This window comes from Lichenostomus cassidix, chromosome 18 (genome assembly GCF_008360975.1).
Source record: "Lichenostomus cassidix isolate B80296 chromosome 18, HeHo_3.0, whole genome shotgun sequence".
Classification (NCBI taxonomy): domain Eukaryota; kingdom Metazoa; phylum Chordata; class Aves; order Passeriformes; family Meliphagidae; genus Lichenostomus; species Lichenostomus cassidix.
In genome coordinates, this window is record NC_139498.1 from 11,432,654 (window position 1) to 11,454,478 (window position 21,825).

General features: G+C 55.1%; 1 protein-coding gene across 1 annotated transcript; it reads left to right on the forward strand.

Moving 5' to 3' along the window:
* Positions 1 to 1,516: 1,516 nt before the first annotated feature.
* On the forward strand, positions 1,517 to 20,199 carry PMP22 (peripheral myelin protein 22). Its single transcript, XM_085078048.1, has 5 exons — positions 1,517 to 1,633; positions 2,599 to 2,699; positions 3,940 to 4,030; positions 14,507 to 14,647; positions 18,585 to 20,199. The coding sequence occupies exons 2-5, from the start codon at positions 2,622 to 2,624 to the stop codon at positions 18,749 to 18,751; spliced, it is 477 nt and encodes a 158-aa protein (XP_084934174.1). The 5' UTR covers positions 1,517 to 1,633; positions 2,599 to 2,621; the 3' UTR covers positions 18,752 to 20,199.
* Positions 20,200 to 21,825: the final 1,626 nt, after the last annotated feature.

The window sequence follows — 21,825 nt, forward strand, 5'->3', positions numbered from 1 at the left end:
AGATGTTTGAGTCCTCTGGGGTTTGCAGTCCTGGGTGGCACTGCCAGGCATCACAGGGTGCAGAGCGGTGGTAGCAGCAGAGGAATTGGCGGGATTTTTTGGAGGGGAGGAGAGATTGCATCCTTTGAAATCTCGTTTCAGCCACTGGCCTCTCTTCCCCGACACCCCCCGGGTGCTCTCAACTCCACTCCCACTTGCTGGCCTGTGCCGGGACCCCTTCCGTGAGTGTGAGCAGCCTGTGCTGCAGGAACATGCCTGTGCTTGCCAGGAGAGAGAAGCCAAGCACGCTTCCCTACCTCCTTTCTCCCAAGATTTACAGTCCCGGTGGCTGGATGCCGAATTCCCTCGTCTGTGTAACAATGCGGTATGAGTCTGGAGCTGGTGCATGGAGACGGGAGAGGTGATGGAGATTGGTGTTAAGGCTCAGGACTCCCGGGAGTGTGTGCGTCTCCTGGCAGGATTATTTGGGAGCTGGGGTTGGACTCTCTGTGTCGGGGTTGTTTGAACAGATTGGCTCTGCCTGAGGAATGAGCGAAGGCGGCAGTGCAGCCACCCCTTCCTTCCCGAGCACCTGAGTCATAGAATTCAGAATGGTTTTGGTTGGAAACGACCTTAAAGATCATCCAGTGCGACTCCTGCCACAGGCAGGGTCACCTTCCACTGTCCCAGGCTGCTCCAAGCTCCAATGTCCGGCCTGGCCTAGAACACTTCTCTGGGCACTCTGTGCCAGGGCCTCCCCACCCTTACAGGGAAGAATTCCTTCCCAGTCTCCCATCTAACCCTGCCCTCTGGAAGAGGAAAACCATTCCCTGTGCCCTGTCTTTCTATACCTTGTCTCAAGTCCCTCCACAGCTCTCTTGGAGCCCTTTTAGGCACTGGAAGGGGCTCTAAGCTCTCCCCGGACCCTTCTCTTCTCCAGGCAGAACAGCCCAAACTCTCTGTGTCCTCCAGAGGTGTGGAAAATCTCACCCTCCATTTAGTGAAAAGTTGCTCAGTTCCACCTAGTTTGGCTTTCAAGTTCTAAAGAAAGATCGACTCCAAGCGCTAGAATCCCTTCAGCCCAGCCAGATACCCACTCCCCAAATCCTGTGCCTCGGATCCTGTCCAGAGCCGCACAAACGCCCTGGGTCGGGGTGAGGGGACCCCCGATATGGGGAGCTCTGTCCTCTCCAGGCACCGGCCGGTCCTGCTCGGACACCCCAGGGCAGCAGCAGCGCCCGCGCTCCGGGACGCTCCCCACCCACGCGGGGCTGCTCGGGACCACATCTTCCCCCGCCCTCCTCCACGGCTGCCTGAGCAGCGGGGGCTCAGGAGAAGGGGGGGGTGGTTGTCTCTTGTCCCCCTCCAAATCTTCTCGCTGGCCGGGGCAGGGAACGGCTCGGGGCCGGAGCCGTGTTCCGGAGAAGGCAGCGGGGCGAGGAGCGGCTCCCGACCCTGTCCCAGGGGCAGGCGGCGGGGCCAGGGCTGGGGTGGGCACCGCCCTGTTTATAGGCGGGCGGCGGGCGGCGGCTGGGCCCTCCCCGTGCCGCAGACGCAAACGGGGCGGTGGCCCCGGCTAAAGGGAAAACTTGACAGCGCCGCCGCCCGCTCCGCTCTGCTCCGCTGCCGCCAGCGCGCTCCGCTCCGCCGCGATGTGAGTACGGACCGGCCAGTCCCCAGCGCGGGGGAACGGCCGCACTGAGGGGGACACGGGCTGGAGAGACCATCCGGGGGTTCGCAGCCGAGAGGGACTGCAGATTCCCCCTGCTTCGGGGGTTCTCCAGAGAGAGGGGCCAGGGCAGCCCCCTCCCCTCTTTACCGAGGGAGCAGATGGGCTGGGGAAAGTCCCCCCTAACTCGGAAGAGTGTCCAGGAGAGCTTCTGTCGGGACAGACGAGGGAAGATGGGATGGAGAAAACCCACCCCCCCAACCCTAGGAGAGCGTCCAGGAGAGCCTGTGCTGGGGGTGCCGAGGGAAGATGGGCTGAGGACACCCCCCGGACACAAGGGGCCGAGGTAGTCCGTGGGCTGAAAGGGGCAGGAGTTGATGCCAGCTGCCCCTCTCCCCGGGGGTCGCCAGGGCAGATGAGGCCGGGAAAATTCCCCCTGGGGTGAGGGCCAATAGAATCACCCCCAGTGGTCCCATGGGTGGGTGAGCAAGGGAAACCCCTCTATCCCTGCGGGATGAGGCCGAGACAGCCCCTCGGGTGCAAAGCACCGAGATCGAGCTCTCCCGCCAGGGCGGGGACGAGGAGCACATTCCCTTTGGAGAGAGGAATCGGACCATCTCGGGGAGAGGTGCTGGGGGACCCTCCTTGGGGAGCCGCCTCCCTTGGGGGTCTCCGGGGAGGGGGCTGAGAGGAGCCCCCTCGGTGGGAGAGGGAGAGCAGGCTCGGGGGAAGGTCTCGGGGATCCTCCGAGAGATATCGGGGAACGGGCAGAGGGCTCGGACTCCTCTCCGTCGGCGAGGCCCGAGGGAGAGAACCCGGGCGCCGGGCACTGCCCTGGCAGCCTCCTCCGAGCCGAGCGGGGCGGAGCGAAGCGTGTCCTGCTGCCCGCGGCCGGCCCGGACAGACGGACAAACACACGCACGCTCAGCATCATCCCTGTCCCGCTCCAGCTCTGCCCTCCACGACCGCCAAGATGCTGCTGCTGCTGCTGGGGATCATCGTGCTCCACGTCACCGTGCTGGTGCTGCTCTTCGTCTCCACCATCGTTAGTGTGAGTACGGATTGTCCATGGCTCCGGGGTTCCACAGGGCAGGGGCATGGCGTGGAAGCAGCAGAACGTGTTGTTTTTATTTGTGGCTGATTTTACAGCCTGTTTTTTTATCTGGAAGCCTTTATTTGCTGGTTGCTGGTCTCACTAACGGTGGGATTTGGGAGTTTGTGCTGTCAGGTGTACCTGGTGGGACGCTTGGCTGTGTGCTGTGGTGCGTGCTCAGGGCATCCACGTTGGTACACAGACACAAGGGGTGTGGAAAGCCATCTCACCCTCCCCTGGCTGGTTCACATCAAGGAGCAGCCTTGGAGCACCCAAAATCCCCTCCTTTGGGCTGATGCTGCTCTCCCATTTCATAAAGGAACTCCACCTGCTAATGGGCTTCAGGCACAGGACCGGCATGGCCAGTCTGAGCAAAACCCCTTAAAACGGGGCTGGCTGGGCACTGACTCCTCAGCACCAGCAGTTTAGCTCTGCAGCTCTCCTCCTTTGGGGCTGTGAAGAAGGCACAGCTTCTTTTTCCAAACCCAGCTTCCAAGGCTGACTCTCTGTGAGCAGCGGCAAGGCTGAGGGCTGGATGCAACACAGAGGCTTCCCAGCACTGTCCTGGGGCTGCAGCTCAGCGAACACGTCAGCTGCCTGGGGAGAGGTTTGAGTTGGCTTCAAGGCAGCTGTTCTATGGAGCTGGTGACTTCCAAGCTTGCTTCACCAGGGGCTTCTTTCCCGTTTTTGGGGTTTTTTTGTGGGTGTTTTTTTGGTGTTTTTTGGTGTTGTTGTTGTTTTGTTTGGGGTTTTTTGGTTTCTTTGGGTTTTTTTTTTTGGGGGGGGGGGTTTGTTTTTTCTTTTTTTTGGTGCTACTAGTAATGGAAAAGGCTACAAAAATCTTCTGAGCCGTTAGGAATCACGTGGAAGCATTCAAATATCCCGGCCAGGCAGCGGGCGAGGCCGGTGAGGGGAGGGAAGCGCGGCCCCGCGGGACTCGCTGTGGGCTTAAAGAGCATAAAGAGCTTCTGTTTTTGTGCCGCTGGGGCGAAAGCAGTTAAAAGCAAATATCAGGGCTTACTTGCCAAACTCCTCTCTAAGGAAAAGCGTGTCCCTGGGCGCGCCTGGCCGGGCAGGCACGCGTGGGGCTGGGGCTGCTCGATGCCGAAGCCTGGGGGACGCGGGTGGCGCTGCGGGACACGGACACGGGTGGCTGCTCCTCCTCGGGCCCTGCTCACGGGCTGTGTCTGTCCCGCAGCAATGGCTGGTGAACGGCGAGCACACGGCAGACCTGTGGCAGAACTGCACCTCCGGAGCCGTGTTCCAGTGCCTGGCATCCTCCTCCAACGGTGAGCACTCCCCGGCATCAGGACTGTTCCTGCCCGCCGCTTTTGTTCTCCTCCCGGGACTTGTGCAATCAAGGGGGTTTTGCCTGCGCGGGTCATTTGTGATTCCTTCTTGGATTTTCTTGCATCCCCAGAGCTGTTCCCCCTACCCCACCCCATCGCCTCACCTCCTCTGCTCTGTCCCCAGCTGGAGGAGCACGGCTCTGCTGTGTCCTGGTGTGGGGACACGGGGCTGGCCCAGCAGTGGGGGATTGCTCCTCCCTCCCCTCCCTGTCCAGACCCGCTGCCTGACCCACCCCCTCGGGCTGAGAGGCAGCTCCTGGCAGCACCAGAACAAGGTGGCACCCTCAGCTGCACTGGAATGAACGGCTCAAGCCCCTTTTCAGGGGCGTTATTAGTACATTTTTCCACTTGGATGGACGAACTCGAGTAGGTCCTTGGAGCAGGGTCGCTGGGTGTCTGTCACCCCGCTGAGAGGCTATTTTTGGCACACCTCCTTCTTGCTGTAATTGTGAGGGGTTTGGAAGATGCATACAGGGCCATAAGGACACTCTGTCTCCAGAGGACACCTGTCCCCTCCCTAGAAATCTGTCCTGCTTTTTGCTGCTGGGACAGGCTGGGATTTTGGGCAGAGCCCTGGCCCTGGGCTTTGCTGTGGGGGATGTGCTGAGTGCTTGGGCCCTTCATCCCGTGGCACCTGCACACCTGGGGGGACTGAGGAGCCACCTCGAGACCAAGCTGGGTGAAGGCTGGCCAAAGAGCCCTGAGCTGTTTGCTGAGGCCAGTGGGTGAGGACAGCGTGCTGAGACACTGTGACACAGAGTTTCCAGGGTGACCAGTGGCACCAGGGACACAAAATCCGTGTTCAGAGAGCTGGGCAAGCCCGTGCCTCAGTTTCCCTGGAAGACAGAGCTAATGCTTGTGGTGCTGTGGCCAGCATTTGTTTTGTTAGCCTGGTTTATGCTTTCCTGTGGAAGCAGATTGTCACAGGGTAACCCCCAGTGACACCAGCTGTGAATCACACTGCTGTCACTGGGACACAGTCACACTGTGCTGGAAACGCGGGCCTGGGGAGCAGCATGGGGGACCTCTGGAGCATGCTTCCAGAGGGTCCTTCAGTGAAGGGAGACTATGAGCGGGCTTTTGGAGATTCTGATTGGAATCCCCAGCCTGTTGGGAGCAAAGCACTCTAGTTTCCCCACACGGAGAGGTGATGCCGATGCTCTGTCCCTCACCTTCCCCGGTGTGTGCCAGAGTGTATGCCCAGGCTCTGGTTCCGCTGGGAGTGAAGCTCCAGCTCTGGTCTCTGCTGACGCCTGGTGGTGTCCGGGCCAGCCGGGAAGCGGCTGGATCCCATCCCGGGCGAGGAGCCTTCTGGAGCCATGTCCTTCATCAGCAGTTGGCTGGGGCTGGCTATTGCAGCGTAGGCAGCCCCGCTTCAGGGCCAGTCATGCGAGCTCCGAATCTGCTGAGCCTCTGCTTTGCCATGAAAGGCAGCGATTGCCCCCAGGAGTCCCAGAGCCGAGGGTTCTAAAGCCTCCCCAAATCTTTTGCTTTTCAAACCTGCAGTGCTTTTTCTGGATGTTTACAGGATGCTCTGTCAGGGTTGTCAGTGCTCAGATGGGCCTGTCCAAACTGTGGCTGGGTGTTTTCCTGTACACCTGCTGGTCCTGCCGCATGTTGCGAGTGTCCACTGCCCTGTTCCAGAGCTGCTGGAGCCTTCCCAGTGCTGAGTATTTATCACTAAAGGGACTGTAATCAGGATGATCCTGTTGAAAATGCAGTAGAGCAGCTGAGTTGGGTTGATGGCCCTGATTTAGTGGAAGGTGTTCTGTCCATGGCAGGTGGGGTGGAATGAGATGACCCTTAAGGTCCCTTTCAACCCAAACCATCCTGGGATTCCAGGAAAAAGTGCCCCAGTGAGTTGCTCTTTGAGCAGAAGTTCATTGTGCTTAAGGCTTAGACAACTCTCTGACAGCTCTCACTCTGGCATCAGAAAGGCTCTGCTCTGGCATCAGGAGAAGGGGGTTTTGCTTGGACAAAGGTGTGTGCCCCATCTACCCTGTGGAAGGGGTGTGGGTGCAGTGCTGCTGAGGACCTGTCCTTATCCTGTCAGACAGGATCCTGCAGGGTCCAGAGCCCACCATTGCTGTAGGAACACAAAATCAAAGGATATTTCCTGGGCTTTTGTAAGGCTTTTAAGGTCATTTAAAATTGCCACATGGTCTCCTTTCCAGTGGGTCCTGCTCCTTCCTTCCTTCCCTCCTCCCCTCCCCCCCTCCCCTGTCACCACTGCCAGGGAGCTGCTGTTGGTCACTCTTTGGAGCAGCAGTGAGGCCACGGGGCCAGGAGGCTGTGGCAGAGCCACCTCCAAGGTGCACACTTGTATCCTGCCTCATCCTCATCCTCCTTTCCTGGGAATATGCTTATTTTCAAACTTAGGAATGATCTCATACAAATCCCACAAACTGTCCTCAGTTACAGCTCTCAGAACAGAGGCTGTGCTGCAGTGGGCTCCAGACAGCAAAAAAAAAATCATTTCCCTGTGCCAAGGACGGTACTGAACGGTTAATCCTGGAGTGCCGAGATGCGCTGGGCTAAAAGCAGGGAATCCTCTGTTGGGAATTCAGGCAGAACTTTTAGTCTTTATGCAAAGGCAGTTTCTGCTTTGGCCATCGTAGTGGCCTCTGGGGTGTGGTTATTCCTTCTTCTCTTTTCAAAAAGCAGTGAGACACAGTAAGTGGAATTTGGGAAATAGGTGGTGCTGGGTCACCTGTGTTCATCATGACTGGAGTCTCTGGGGGGTGATGGGGCTCTGATGCCCTCTTGGCCCCAGCTGAGCCTCCCCTGTCCTGTTCTATCACACAAGGACCCTTCCGCTGAGATGACCTTTGTGCAGATGCCCAGCGAGAAGCTAAATACAGGTGCCAGCAGGATTTGCTTTCATTTCACCCTGAGGCAGGTTTTGGGCTGTGCTCCTCACCCTACAGATCACCATGGGAATAGACCGGGCAGCCAAACAACCCCAGGGCTGAGTGCTCACTGCCCAAGTGAGGATTTCCGGGACATCAGCAGACCTTGGGCATGGGCTGGACCTGGCCTCAGTGGAGGCTGAGCTCCCACCTCCCAAATTCCTCTTGGCAGGGCTCAACCCCTCAGTGTGTGTGAGGGCTGAGCCATCCTGGCAGGAGCGAGTGCAGAGAGGGAGCTGAGGGCACATTCCTACGTAGTCCTTCTCCACGGACAACCGCCTGCTTGTTGCTTTGATTTTTGCATTTGCTGTTAGGTAAGGCTTTTTTTCTTCAAGAGGCCGAGAACTATGGAAAAAATGTTACAATCTTTGCTTCGTTTGCGCTGTCAGACATTCCTGGAAAAGACTTATCTCAGGAATTCAGCTCTGAATCCCAGGATTGTGGGTCGGCAGGGCTGTTTGCCAGCCCTGGCTGCACAGCCCCACTACGAGCTCAGGGCACGTGGTGGGGCCCAGCAAGTGCTCTCAAGGAGATTCCAACCCAAATTTCCAGACAGGGATAGTTTTTCCCTCCAAAATAGGCCTTTTCTTTCCGCAACTGAATTTTTTATGCAGGCAAGAAGATTTCTTTTCTGCTGTGTTCTACTGCTGATTGTGGTGGGAGTGCTGAAAGTGGGGAGGCACTGGGGCCATCCATGGGGATCCCCATATCCCTCTGTAATGCAGAAGACATTTCTCCTGTTGTCGTCTCACAGTTTCTACTCTTTCTGCTCTGTGGGTTTCCCATGACTGGCTCGTTCACAGGCTGGGAGTTTGGGGCTTTTTTAAAGAGAAAAGAAACCCCTAAATCTTGGGAAATACCCAGCTGCCAATCCATGCTCACTGAGTGCCGTGTACTCTGTGATGCACCGCTGATTTGCTGCTGTGATGGCCATGAGGAAAGCCCAGGTGGTTGCCTGGAGCAGGGATCTGCCCTGGCCCACCTGGGCAGGCAGGGAAGGGCCTGTGGCTGGGGCAGGCACTGCTCTGCTCCTCTGCACACCAACTCTCTCTCTTCCAGTGTCTCTGCATGGCTACCTAAGCAGCACTGCTGGTGCCTGAAACGCATTTTCCTTGTGCTGGAGCAGGTGGGAAAGCTTCTCCTTCCTGGAACAAGGCAGAAACATCTGTATTCTGTCCCATCCACTGCTCCCAGCAAGAATTGTGCTGCTGCATCTCCCTTCTAGAATGCAGAGACATCTGAATACACTGCTTTTCCTCTGTCAGCTCCTCCAGAGTGGCTTTGTTGCCTTATGCTTTCCAACTCTTTCTTTCTAGTCATGCTGGACTCACATGCCATGGGGAAGGTGGGACGGAGAGCTGGAGGTGCCTTTGACTTGCTGTAATCCTTTTTGTGACTGAAAATTATGTCCCAAGGCTATTCACTGCCATGGAAGCCTTGAACAGAGGGAGATTATTTCTCCATGTCTAATTCCATTCTTGATAGTTAGTGTAAAGTATCTCAGCAAAAGGAGATGGGGAGAAATTCCCCTTCAGCCCACTGGGAAGGCTGAGACTGCACAAACAGGATCAGGGCTTGGAGAATGGTCACTGGTGAGAGGGCACTTCCCAGCACAGGAGGGTGAGCTGGAGACAAGAGAACAGTCACCCCGGCAAGTTAAAAGTTCAAAGATTTATTGATCCCAATATTTAAACAGTGATTTCAGCTTTTTATTAGAGGCTGAAGTGACCATGTGCTCTGGTGCGGTGTGGGGCTGTGTCTGCAGACACAGAACTGCTGCTGGGCAGCTGCAAACTGGCAAGAAATGACCCTTGTTTAAGGATGCTGGATCTGTCAGTGAATCCCTGCAGGAAATATTGGATAACTCATCTGTGGGATAAGGCACAGTCTTTGCATTTGAGGTTCTATCCTAGTCCAATCCAGCTGAATAGATATCCATGTACAGATATTTTGATTTGGGGACACACCTGGTCTTTCAGGGTCTTTGCAGCTGACAGCAGAGAAGCAAAGAGGCAGCTTTCAGTTGGTCCAGGACATCCACTTTGTCATTAATGTCATTAATGGTGAGTGACACCAGCTTTACTCAGGCGGGGTTGGACCCTCTCTGCCAGCTCTGGGGGACTGTAACTTGTCCCTTGGTGTTCTGAAATCAGCTGAGGGGCATTCTTGGAGTCCCAGATGGTTTGGGTTTGAAAGGACCTTAAAGCCCATCTCATCCAGTGTCACCCCTGCCATGGCAGGGACACCTCCCACTATCCCAGGGTGCTCAAAGGCTCAATGTACAACCTGGCCTTGAACACTTCCAAGGATCCAGGGGCAGCCACAGCTTCTCTGGGCACCCTGTGCCACCCTCTGAGTAAAGAATTTATTCATAACATCTAAAAATCTCCTATTCCAAGAGAGTATTTTATATTTCAAATCAGTTTGTCCCATAACTTTGTTGCCATCAATAGGAAAGGGATTTCCTCTGCTTAAAACCATTTTTTCACTGTTGGTTGTTCTTCTTGCAAAGAGCATCTGATAAGAAGAGATCAGGAACTGGTGCGGTTTTTTTCTCAGCTGCTCCATATGTCTTAGGATCCCATTTTTTCTGTGAAAGGTGGGGTCAGACAACCTTCCCTGCCATGTCTGAGCTCTGGCCCATAGAGGAATGGGGGAAGAAGGCAACATAGGCAAACAATGACTGTCAGAGCAGAAGAAAGGGTGGGGGAGTCCCCTGCAGAGTGCGATGCTGGAAAACCCTTCAACCTTTTTTTTGGCCTTGATGAGACTCTTGCATGTCCCTGTGGACAGGCTGAGTGACCCTGCACCAGGTCTGTGGGCCAAGGCACCACTGCTCCCCACTCCTGCGCCTGGACTGGAATCACTGGGAGCTGGTACCGGAGTCCTTGGGAGGATCTGGGCATGGAATGATGGATCTGCCACCTCAACAGAGGCCAGAAGGAGATCACAACCACCATGCTGAGGGCCTGGGAAAGGAGATGCCCTGGGCTTTGTGGAGCTGTTGGAAAGAGTTTTTTGTGGTGCCAGCAGCTTTCTGCTGCCTCGGCTGCATCAGGAGCAGCCTCTGCAGGATGTGAGCTCCAATGAGATGTCGGAGTGGGGCAGCTCTGGATGCCCTGGCCTCATGGACTTCTTGGATGACCTTCAAGGAGAAGGAAAGGAGACGAGCCAAGAGGAAAAGAGGAGAAGATAGGGGTTTGAGGGGTTCATCTCCACATGAAGGAGCTGCAGAAGAGGAGCAGGAGGTCTTGGGCAGGACTTGCAGTGCTGTGTTCAGTCACTGCCTCCCTGCTCCACGGAGGATGGTTCAGGGTTTCCCTCCTGCTCATCTCCGGCCCTCACAAATACCTTGGGAGCTCTTTAAAATCCCCCTTTCATGATGGGATTTCTGGGAATACCTTGATCCAGCAACCTGTGGTCCTTCCCAGGGGGTGGACGTGGGAGGATTGGAAAGGAGCAGCCATTGGGTGCAGAACCAGCTTCTCATGGTTTGAGCATCTGGCAGCATCAGCCAGGAAATGTCTGCCTTGGTGCCCTGGGAGGGCTGGGGCCTCAGCAGGAGAAAGCTGCAATGGAGCTGGATTTTCCCTGGCACAGCGCAGTGGCTCAGCTGGACAGACGGAGGACGTTGTCCCCAACACGAGAGGTGTCCCTGCAGCCCTGGAGCTGTCAGGGGCCATGGGGGAGTCTGGGCTGTGCAGAGCAGCACCATAGACACCTGAGCTTTCCTGAATTTGGGAGATGATGAGGGGCCTCTGGCTGAAATGCAGCCCCAGAGAATGCTGCAATTGAGATGATATTTCGGCATCTCCACCCTTTTTCAACCTTCTTTGGGGTGTTTGAATATCAGAACCACTGCAAGTCCCTGCTCTTGGATGCAACCTGGCCACTTCAAAGATGCAGATGTGAACTGGACTCACGTTCTTGGTCAGGCCTTGACACCTGAGAGTCTGCTCTGGAAAAACTCTGCTCAGAAAACATGGCTTTTCCTGGCAGCCCTGGGCTAGGACCTTTGTGCCAGTGCCTGTGCTGTTCCTGACCCTGCTGATATTTAACTTGCAGCATGGGAACAGCAGGTTTTACAGTGAATTTCCCCTTCCTCCAGCTTTGTGTGTCTTATATGCTACAGTTACCTCCTTAATGGATGTTTTCTTCCTCAGAAGTGGTTGCTTTTTAAATGTACAGAGCGTACACCCTTGGCAATGGGAAAACTCCATCTACAAAATGTTCCCATCAGCTGCAGATCCCAGCACGGCAGTGTTTTTAATGCACAGCACTAATTTAGGGATGTCTCACAGCAGTGGATAAACTGAGAGCTCAAATGAGTGTCTTCAGTTTGCACTTTGTTTTTTCTCCTTGGCTGGGTCCAAAGAGGGTGTGGGGGTGTGAATTAAACCCTGGGGAGGTAATGCCTGTCCTCTGCTCCCGGCCCAGGGCATGTTTTTCCCTGCCCTGTCAGTTCTGTGGGCATAAAACCTCCCTGCAAGCAGGGCTGGGCTGGCTGCTGTCTTTCTGGGAGATTCAACTGTGATTTCTGCTCTGGGTTCCAATTTCCACTCTGGATTTCTTTCTTCCACGCTGGATTTTAGGGCAGTGAAACATGGTCTTCATCGTCCCAGGGCAGAAGTCTTTTCCCTGCTGTTATAAGTAGTGCTGTGAACATATCAGGGCTTGCAGAACTCAAGGGAAAATTCAAATTTCCTTTGTAAAAACTTCTTGCTTTGTCTGTGGTGCCTGAAAGGGCTCTAAGCCCACTCCCGCCGGGTCATCTCCGGAAGCGGCATGCGCACTGTTATCTGTCCTTTCCACGCTGTTTCCTTTCCTTCTTCCTCCTGAAGAACAAAGATATAAACACACAGCTGAAGAGATGCAGGGGGAAAATGGAATAACCAGCTCGCTGCCCAGGGGAAACCACAAATAACAGCCTGGGAGTAAACAGTGCTGACAGCCCGGGCTGCAGCTCCAGGCCAGGGAAACTCGCTGTGTTTTTGAAATCCTAAGGGCTGGACACAGCACTGACAGCAAAGGGATTAAAGGCATGTGGGACAGAGGAGGTAAAAACCCTGTCTGCAGTTATAGGGGTGGTTTTAAGTGTATTAAAGGCAACTGGCTGTTGTAGCACAGCTGGACTCTGTGGGCAGCTGGCTTGGAGTTAATGGAGTTCTGGAACTCGCTCTTGTGGGTCTCTGAGTCCTGGGCTTGGATCCTGCCCTTTGTTTTCACAAAGGAAGCCAGCAAAAGTCAGCAAAGGGCTGGATGTGAGCAGGCTCAGAGCTCTGGTGTGTGGGATCATCTCCTGATTTCCCTGCTCCCAGGCTGCCTGCTGAAACGCTCCGGCCATGGTGGGCTCCCCCCTCAGCGCTGCCTTTCTCTTCCTCTGACATGGCTCTTTATTACAATGGGATTTTGCAGAGCCCCTATAAATCATTTGCATTCAGAACCAAAAACCAGGCAGGGGAGGCGGATGCAATTAAAGGGCAGCTCAGCTCAGCTTTCTGTCTAGACAGCCTTCTCCTAAAATAACTGGCAGTGGGAGCATCCACCTCCCAGCAGAAAGGGCTCCTCTTGGGGCCGGATCCCGTGGCCTTTGCAATCACAAAAGACTTGGCTTTCTGGGTCCTGGATGAAGCTGCAGGGCTTGACTTTGGCTCAGCGGGTGCACAGAGCTGGACACAGCTTCAGGGCTTGGGAAGGGGCGAGAGGAAAGCTCAGCTTCCCAGAGGCTGGGATGGGAGCCCTGTCAGCGCTGAGGAATGGGAGGAGATGCAGTTCAGCAGCTGCACATCCTCCAACCACTTCTCTGGTCTGATCTGAGCAAGGATTTATGATGATTTTAGCGGTGCTGGAGCTGCCTCATCCCCTGCTTCCCACTGGTGGATCATGGCCAGAGCTGAAGGAGCAGGTGGGGGCGAGGCAGAGGGGTTTCCCTGAGACAGGGGAAATAGATTGAATATTTTATGTGCACACTTCTGTGAAATCCACACTGGGATTTCCTGGAGGCAGCAATAGCTGCTCCTTCCTAAGGAATGGCAGCAACTGGTGCCCAGGGAACCTGGTGCTCTGGAGTGAGGGAAGGGCAGCAGTTCGTTTGTGCTGGGGAGCAGTTTGGAATAGGAAGTGTGGCAAGGAGGGGAAGGAGCAGGGGCTGCTCTGGGTGGTTGCAGACCTTGGGGAGCAGGGGCTGCGTTTGCTCCATTACCCAAACATCCAGAGGCAAAGACAAGGGGTAGAAATCCTGGTCCAAAGTCAAACACACCAGATGTGACTGAGTGGCACAGGATGTGCCCTGCAGGCATGGATTTGCTGGGAGTGCTCATGGATCATCACTGCCATCCCAGCTGAAGGCTGTGCCTCACTCTCTGGTTCAAATTCCGCTCTCCCCTCCCAGAGTGCAGCTTGCAGGAATCTGGGGGGATGTGTGGTCACTTCTGTAGGGCAGATTCTGCCCTAGACAGTCCCAATGGCCTCCAGTCCCAATGGTTTGCTACTCCAAGGCTGGAGGTGGCTGAGCTGAAGGGCAGCTTTATTTGGAAGTTTTGCTCCATTTCAGCCATTTGCTGCACGAAGCCGATTCTTGCAGGCAGGGGACTGACACTGGTGGCAGCAACATGGGACTGAGGCTTCAGTACTGCCTAATCCCATTTGAGGATCCAGCCTTTCACTGGATGGTCTGTGCCTCAGTTTACCTGTACTGAGTCCTGTCTGCCTTTCATGGTGAATTAATTGATGTTGCATCCTCAAAAACCTCTCAAGGAAGCTGCAAATCTGCATTTTGCTATCAAACTTTATAAGGAAAAGGGAAGGTAGAGGTATTTGTGAGCACTGCCTCCTTCTGTCAAGCTGCAGCAGCTCATGGCATGGAACTGCATTTTGCTTGTTTATTTATATTTTTGTTTACGTGGGGAGTTACACACCCACTAAGCCTGGAAATAGCTGAGCAGTGACTCACACAGGGGCTGGTTTAACTGGTCTGCTCTGGGATGCAGCTGCGTTTGGCAGCTGGGGAAGGCTCTTCCAAAAGGTTCAACCCCACGGGCAGAGGGTGTTTCTGTTTCCCGTGTATTTATTTGCCCTCGGAGCTCAGCCAGCGCCGTGTCCCAGAGCTTGTTGCACGTGGCTTTGGTGTTTGCAGCACAGCTGAACAAGCATGGAGGTGGCACGGAGCTGGGGGAGAGGCTCTGTCTGGCTTTTCCAGGTCGGGGTTGATATCTCTGCTCTGTTTTATGATAAATGCTCCCGAGGCAGAGCCCAGCCCTGTGATCCATTTTCTCCCAGCAGCTGGTCCATGCACACGGCATCCACATGGCACCCGAAATCCTGGGAGCACCATGCCCGTGCTGGGGATCTCAGCAGCTAGGGCAGCATTGGATGTGTCCCCCAGCTGCTCCCAAACTCCATGGAAGCCAGTATGGGATGGTAGCCCAAGGCTGGTGCCAAAGCTATGGGCACAGCAGGGGCTCCAAGGTGCCCACGCTGAGGTGTCCATCTGTCTGTCTGTCCCCAGAATGGCTGCAGTCTGTCCAAGCCATGATGATCCTCTCCGTCATCTTCAGTGTCTTGTCCCTGTTCCTGTTCTTCTGCCAGCTCTTCACGCTCACCAAGGGTGGCCGGTTCTACATCACCGGAGTCTTCCAGATCCTCGCCGGTGAGTGGGGGCTGAGAGATGGCAGTGCCACCCTGGGGCCAGGGCTGCCAGGCAGGGAGGGGTGCTGGGAATGAGCAGCTCCTGGGGCAGATCAGGAGGGCCATGGAGCTGCTGCCTGCCTGGCTCAGTGAAGGGAAGGGGGGATGAGTAACTCGGGGGTGCTGGGGTCTCACCCCCTGGGATGGGGTCTGGCTGTCTCCATTGTGCAGCCAGGCTCTTCTGCCCTTGCACAGGGGAGGTGAAAGAGGGTTCCTGCCCCAGCTGGGGAGGTTCTGGAGGGACAGGGTGGCACAGCCACTGGGGCAGCACTGGGGGCAGATCTGGGGGCAGGTCCCAAGGGCTGCTGGAACAAGAGCTCTGCCTGTTCCCCAGGGTTCGGGGTGGGATGTTGGGTGTCCAGGGTGGCTGTGCTGCCTCCGGGACCCACCTTCACCAGGCCGGATGAGGCATCCACAGCTGCTGGTGGGGATGGGGTGGGGAAGCACTGGCGATCCTGTTTTGGCACAAGAGTGATTGGTGATTATTTATAAACTTGCCACGAGGGGGCCTGGTGCTCTTCCCCATCAGCACGGAGCCCTGGAGCTGCAGGGTAAGCTCTGACTTGGACTGTCAGCTACTATTTTTAACTCTTCGAGAACTCAGTGCTGGAAAGGAGCCACAGTTCATGTCCTGTGCTGCAGCTCCCCAAATACTGATGCTGTAAAACCACTGGCTCTGTTTACGTTTCCATGTATGAAACCAGTGGAGAGGATTTTCAAGTGTTCAGGCTAAAAAAAAGTAATTGTGCTTTGAGGTCCTGGGTGCATCAGGGCAGAGCGTCTGGGAAGGATTCTTTCCTAGAGCTTTGAATGTTAAACTAGAAGCCACCTGAGATCCTGCCACTTTATCAGTGGAAAAACTCATTCACTTTAGACAAAGTTTCTGGGCATCCTCTAAGCAACTGGCTTTCCCAAACCCTTGCAAAGTCCACAGCTAAGCTTTACTGGCATGAAATCCATGATGAGTGGATCTGCTTGGCCACAGTGCAGGTGGGGAGTTGAGATCAGTTCACCATCTCTGGAAAAGGAGATGTATGGAAACCCATTAGAGCCATGGAGTGGAAATGGGCATTAATAATGCAATTACCTGCCTGAGAGCTGCTCTAATAGACCTGGCAGCAGAAGACTTCTCTCTCCTGAGTGATTTCTGCTGAATCCTCATTGGCAGAGGAACAGAAAATGGGATTCCTGTCCAGCTGTGCTGGGTGTCCTGGGTCCTGCAGGGTCAGGCCACAGACCTACAGTCTCTTTCCTTGTTGAGCCTGAGCTTAGAGTCAAAGCCATGCCCAGGCAGTATTAAGGACCGAAAAAGTGTGTCCTCATTCCATCAAGCTTCCCTGTGGCCAGGGGGACCTGTAGGCACAGGTCTGGATCCAGGTGGACCATGCAGAGGTGGGCACTGGTGGCCATCCTTGCTGTTCTTCCTGGGCTGGAGGAGGAAGCTCAGGACAGTTTTGATCTTTGTGACCCTGAATTTCAGGATTGTTGGTAGGAAACGGACATGGCTGTGCCAGCGCTGCCAGGAGATCCTGCCTGGAGGTGGGGCCAGCTTTGGTCACGGGAGCTGAGCCTGGTCTGGTCTCCTTGCAGCTTGTTGTGGAAACCATGGCTGTCTGAAGTCAGGGAAGGAAAATCCTGTGGCCTTTAGGCTCTGCAGAGTTCATCCCTGCCTTGCCAGGCTCTGCTGTAGGGCTGCCAGGGTCAGGGACTGACCCACCTGAGTGCTTTGTTCCAGCAGAGCTGGACAGGACCTCCCTCCTCCTGGGAGGTGACAGGAGGGCTCTGCCTGAGCCACCCCCATGCACCTCCTCTGGCTTGGAAAGGCTGAGGGTCTCCAGCTCTGGAGCCTGACCAACAGCTGGATGTGAACCAGTAGGTGCCAGGGCAGGAGCACTGGGCTCTGCTGGGTGGCAGAGCTGGGCAGGGGTGCCCTGAGAACCAGGGAGGAGAGCAGAGGCTGGTCCCCACTGCAGCTTCAGCTCAGGGACACCAGGGGATGGAGGGAAGGACGAGAAGTGTGAGGCCACTTGGGTCTGTGGTGCAGGCCAGGCTGGATCATCCCCAACACCTTCTCCACTCAGCTTGGAATCACCCCCCAAAGACTGCCAGGATTTGTCCGGATGGGATCAAGGGCATCCAAAGGCCCTCAATGGCTCCCCTCTATCCTTGGTGGGTTACCCATCCCATTGTGGGTAACTCCTCAGCTCAGCATGACAGACATGCTGGTTTGGGCCTTTCAGGGTTTGGCCCAACTTTTGCATCCCTCTCTCACTTCTCATCATCACTCTTATCCCTTCCCTCCCATCCCTCTCACCCCAGAGCTGCTGCCCCGTGGGGCGCAGAGGGTGGGCTCAGCCTCAAGGGCTGTGCCTGCCACACATCCCACAGCTGTTTGCAAGCACCTGGCTTGGAGAGCTGACCTGGAGCTTGCCCAGCCCCAGCCTGATTCCTCTGCAGGGCTGGGGCAGCTCCAGCGGGAGCAAACCCTGGGAACAGATGTCAGGAAGCATTTGCCCTTGTGACCTGCCCAAGCCAGACCGGAGTGTGTTCTCAAAGTCAGGTTTCACAGGGTGATGCACCATTGCTTGCAGCAGTGCAGGCAGCTGGCTGCAGCTGGCCCTCCCTTCCCAGAGAGTTCTCCAGGCCCAGAGCAGAGCAGATGCCCCAGAAGTGCAGTCGCAGCCATCGCCTCCAGCCGGCCAAATTCCTGCTGCAGACAATCGCCGCTGTATCTGCCGTCTGTAGGTGACTGGTGTGGCCACGTGCCTGTCCCCTGTCCCCCAGACAATGGCTCTGCTCTCTGTGCATGGGCTGGGCAGTGGGAGTTGGCTACCGTGCTTGGAGAATGGAAACTGCTCCAGTGGCGCCTTAATGAAGTGAATTCCCACTTGTGCACTTTTCCCAAACAAAAGGAGCAGTGTCAAGTGGAATTGCAGCTCAAATATCACGGTGCTGAAATGTAGGTGGTCCTGAGGTCCAGGCAGGGGATTTGGAACTCGGCTCCAACAACAGCCCCACGACTGTATAATAGAACTGCTGGGATTGACTAAAAGAGCTTGTTTGGGGCCGGAATAGAGGTGGCTTTGTGTGAGCTTCGGGTGGTGCCCACTCCCGATGGGGGGGTTTGCAACAAAGCTCAGATGCTGCCCACCGGGGCTGGGGCTGGCCAGACACCCCTGGGACCCACGAGGGCCCTGGCTGGTCAGGGTGTGCCTGGAGCCAGGGAAGAGGGATGAGCCATGGGCACAGCAGAGTTTGCACAGAGCAGGGCTTTCAAGGTACAGGGTTTGCAGGAAGCAGGGTTTGCTGGGTGTGAGGTTTTCAAGGAGTAGGTTTTGCAGGGAGCAGGGTTTTCAAGGAACAGGGTTTTCTGGGAATGGGATTTGCAGTTGAGCTCCTGGTGCTGCTGTAAAGGATGGGGGATCACAGGCCACAGTCCCTGCCCAGCCAGAGCATTCTGAGGCTCAGCTGTGTTTGTGGTTTCTACCACCTGGACAGGTGAGACAGAAACTTCATTGCTTTCAAAACCCATGTCTGTGTCTGACATCTTGCAGCACCCCAGGGAGGTGGTTGAGGCCAGGGTTTTAAGCAGGACACCAGGAGAGCAGGATTGGACTGGAGCAGCAGCTCGGATCTGGGGCTGCCTGAGGGGCGGGTTAGCCCAGGTGCTGCTCCAGCTTTGCCTGCTCCAGAGCCTCTGGCTTTGCTTGCTGAGCAGGGCAGAGATATCCCTGCTCACCTCCAGCCAGACCAGAGCCCACAGCACCAACCTCCCCAAATCAGGAGATTCCCAGCTTTCCAGGAGACAGTTTGAGTGTTATCCTGTCTGACTCGGGGCTTCCAGCAGGGAATGGTCCATGCATGGCACCACTAACCCATTCCCTGTGCTCTCCCTGCAGGGCTGTGTGTGATGAGTGGCGCTGCCATCTTTACAGTGAGGCACACGGACTGGCACCAAGCCTCGGAAAACACCTCCTACGGCTTTGCCTACATCCTGGCGTGGCTGGCCTTCCCCCTGGCCCTGGCCAGCGGCATCATCTACGTCATCCTACGGAAGCGCGAGTGACGCTGCGGGACCTGGCCTGACGTGACAGGGGCACTCGTGACGTCCTTGGAGGAGACGGAGGCGGGGGAGAATAGATGAGAAAACGGAAAAGAAAATTAACCAAAAAAACCAAAAAACCCAACCAAACAAAAAACAAACAAAAAAAACCCCAAACAACAAACAAAAAAAATCAAAAAATCAAAAAAATTAAAAAAAAAAAAAAAGAAAAAAAGAGAAGGAATAAACCCTCACATCCAAACCAAACCCAACCGATCCCCAAAGGAAACACTCAAAGGGTTCCTTGTTAAGTGAAGATGTATATAGTATCTATGGTTTAAAAAACCTATTTATAACACTTTTTACATATATGTACATAGTCTTGTTTGCTTTTGTTGACCATGCGCTGTTTTAAAGCCTAGAGCAAGTGCCTAAGGAACTCTCACTCCTAACAGTGTAACAAGAGCGCAGTGATTTTTCTCTCATGCAAAATCCAGTTTGAGCTGAACTCTCCTGCCCTGCCCCAGCCCGGGTTGAACTGTCAGAAGCCCTGGCTCTGACTGGTTTGAGGCTGGCGTGGATCAGAGTCACGCCTGGTTCCGCAGCTGGGCCCTGCTCCTGCCACATGCTGTGATCCAAAGTGCACGTCCAGATCTGACGGGAGACACTTCCAAAAGGTTTGAAGGATTTCGGAGCAAAGGCTTTGATTGCCCCAAGTGCCTAAATGACTTATGTGCCTAAGTCCCATTGCCTTGCCACCACACCCGCTGGGAATCTGGGCTGTTAAATCACTTAGGTCGGGCTGCAATCCAGCCCAGGCCATCTCTCCTTCACTCGGGGTGCCGGGGTTGGGGTGTGCTGAGCACTGGGAACTGCTGCTCCCAGCCTGGAACGTGCTTCTCTCCTTGCCGTGGAGCTAAACTGCCCTGAAAAAGAAGCCAACCCAGGCTGTCCCTGAAATCCAATACCAGATGTATGAAATGGTGCTATCTATTTACCATTCCTTACCCTGCTAAGCCATTTAACCTTAGTCACTGGAAATTCAGTTAACAACCTTGAGGTAAACAACCAAACTAGAAATGAGAAATAATTCTGTGTAATATAAATCAGCTATAACTGCTTTTGTACTTAGATTTGATCTTACTATTATTTTTAATAAAGCATTTACAACCAAGATTCCTTTTTCCCCTCCGTGGTGCAGAGGAACAGAAGCAGCTCCGGCTGGAGCCTGTGGGGCTCTGGCACTGGAGCAAGATGTGAGTCCTCTGTCTGTCAGCAATGAGTCTGGCCATGAATGGAACAGGCACCAGCACAGACCCCGGGCTGCCTCTGAGGACTCCAGACACTGTTGCTGTTTTTGTTTAATTTTGGGTTTTTTTGGGGTTCTACTTTTTTTTTTTTTGCTTTGCTTTTCTGATTTTTTACCGACTGTGTGGACTAAGAAGCAATGAAATAAAAGTCAGAATAACTCAGGTGCTTCTGCTTTTTGACATTTTGGGGGGGTAGAGGTGGACTCTGCGCCACCAGTCTGCTTGCACAGCCATCCCGTGGAATCACAGAGTGGTTTGGGTTGGAAGGGACATTAAAGCCCATCCAGTGCCACCCCTGCCATGTCAGGGACACCTTCCACTGTCCCAGGCTGTTCCAAGCCCCAATGTCCAACCTGGTCTTGGACACTGCCAGGGATCCAGGGGCAGCCACAGCTTCTCTGGGCACTCTGTGCCAGAGCCTTACACCCTCACAGTGTATTTTTTTCCTGTGTGCTCATTTGCTGAGCTCCAAGCCCAGGAGGGGATTTATCTTGCTGGAGCAGCACTGGAGCCCCTGTGAGCTGCAGCCCTGGGGCACAAGGTTATCCTGGGTCTTGCTGGGCTTGCCACTTGGCAAAGGGGACACATATTTCCCTTCTGAGGAGCAGGCAGGATCACACGTGGGTTTTTCTGTCATGTGGAGAAATTAGAGATTTTCTTCCTCACTTTGAATCAACACAGAAGGCAGAAAAATGCTGAGTGCTTCAGTATTGCCTCTGCTCTTTGGCCATTCAGTGTAAACAACTGAGTGCCATCGGTTCAGGTCAACATCTCTGGCTTGCAGAGTTACTTTGAGTCAAGGATGCAATTTTGGAAGTGTAGTAGCAAAATGACTTCTCAAAGGGGAAACAAGGCAAAGGGTTGAATCGTTTTGGAAAGGGCCTGAAGGGGAACAGCCACCAATTTGCAGCAGAGTTAACATCCTGTCCCCCAGACTACCGAACTGGCATGGAGCTGTGTCAGGATAGATTTAGGCTGGATCTCAGGGAAAGGTTCTTCCCCCAGAGGGTGCTGGCACTGCCCAGGCTCCCCAGGCAATGGGCACAGCCTGAGGCTGCCAGAGCTCCAGGAGTGTTTGGACAGCTCTACCAGGGATGCACCTGGGGAGATTGTTTGTGGATATCTGTGCAGGGCCAGGGACTGGAGTGGATGATTCCTGTGGGTCCTTCCAGCTCGGGATATTCCCTAATTCTGGTTTTGGCTGACTTGGGTGGGTTGGATGAAATCGAACCCTGTTCCCCCGGCTCTCCTCCGGAGCTGCAAACACACCCCGCAGCTCGGTGAGGCTGGGAGCTGCTGGGTGACACCCTCCGCCCCCCTCTGGCGTCCGGCGGCCTCTTTTGCCCTTTTCACCCCTTATTTTCCCCAATCCGTGCCCCTCGGGGTGGCGCGAGCTCAGTCTGGCCCCGCGGACGGAGCGCGGGCGCCCTCCTGTGGCTGCGGGTAGAACTGCGGGAGCGGCACCCCGAGAGCTGCCTTGGGCCCTGGCGCGGTGGGGACACGGCCGGGGCGACAGGGCATGGCCCGGGCTGCTAGCAGCGCCTGTCGGAGCAGCACGGAATCACAGAGACCGTTGGGTTGGAAGGGACCTTAAAGCCCATCCCGCGATGGGGTTCCACTGTCCCAGGCTGCTCCAAGCTGCAATGTCCAACCTGGCCTTGGACACTTCCAGCGATCTTGGGGCAGCCACAGCTTCTCTGGGCAGTCTGTGCCAGGCCTCCCCACCTTCACAGGGAGGAATTTTCTCCCTAATATCCAATCTAAATCTACCCTCTGCAGCTTGAAGCT